Here is a 665-nt window from a genome sequence, read left to right as displayed (position 1 = left end):
CGGACGCCGCGGAGCCGGCGGGGGGCGGCCGCAGGCCGTCGCTGCAGCGCTCTAAGTCGGACCTGAGCGACAGGTACTTCCGGGTGGACGCGGACGTGGAGCGCTTCTTCAACTACTGCGGCCTGGACCCCGAGGAGCTGGAGAACCTGGGCATGGAGAACTTCGCCAGGGCCAACTCCGACATCATCTCGCTCAACTTCCGCAGCGCCAGCATGATCAGCTCGGACTGCGAGCAGTCGCAGGACAGCAACAGCGACCTGAGGAACGACGACAGTGCCAACGACCGCGTGCCCTACGGCATCTCCGCCATCGAAAGGAACGCCAGGATCATCAAGTGGCTGTACAGCATCAAGCAGGCCAGGGAGTCGCAGAAGGTGTCGCACGTGTGAGCGGCGGCTTGTGCTGCCCGCGGTGCGCGCTCCGAGTCGCGTGCCCGGCCTGGCCGCCTGGAGCCCGCCGGCCGCCCGGCCCTGGGTCGGCGGACCCCGAGGGGCCTCGCGCCTAGCAGCTGTCCGCGGAAGGGGGTGCGCGGTTTCCTCGAAGTTTATGTGGTTCTTGTGTTTTTGTATCCCACGCTGTCCTGTCTTAATTAAAAGCTTTGTCAGCTGGCCTTTACAGTGAGAGCAGAATCTTGAAATAAAACCACTTTGCCTACTGGTGAGACC

General features: G+C 63.8%; 1 protein-coding gene across 1 annotated transcript; it reads left to right on the top strand.

Moving 5' to 3' along the window:
* Positions 1-2: 2 nt before the first annotated feature.
* On the top strand, positions 3-459 carry Fam110b (family with sequence similarity 110 member B; the record flags this gene model as incomplete). The annotated part of the gene is made up of 1 exon (XM_023717687.1): positions 3-459. A coding segment is annotated over one exon (387 nt), but the record flags the coding sequence as incomplete, so codon positions are not given.
* Between the last annotated feature and the right edge of the window lie 206 nt (positions 460-665).

This window comes from Octodon degus, unplaced genomic scaffold (assembly GCF_000260255.1).
Source record: "Octodon degus isolate 3935 unplaced genomic scaffold, OctDeg1.0 scaffold00054, whole genome shotgun sequence".
Lineage (NCBI taxonomy): Eukaryota > Metazoa > Chordata > Mammalia > Rodentia > Octodontidae > Octodon > Octodon degus.
Note: the sequence above shows the minus strand (reverse complement) of the source record. Positions and strands in the feature narration are given on the sequence as shown.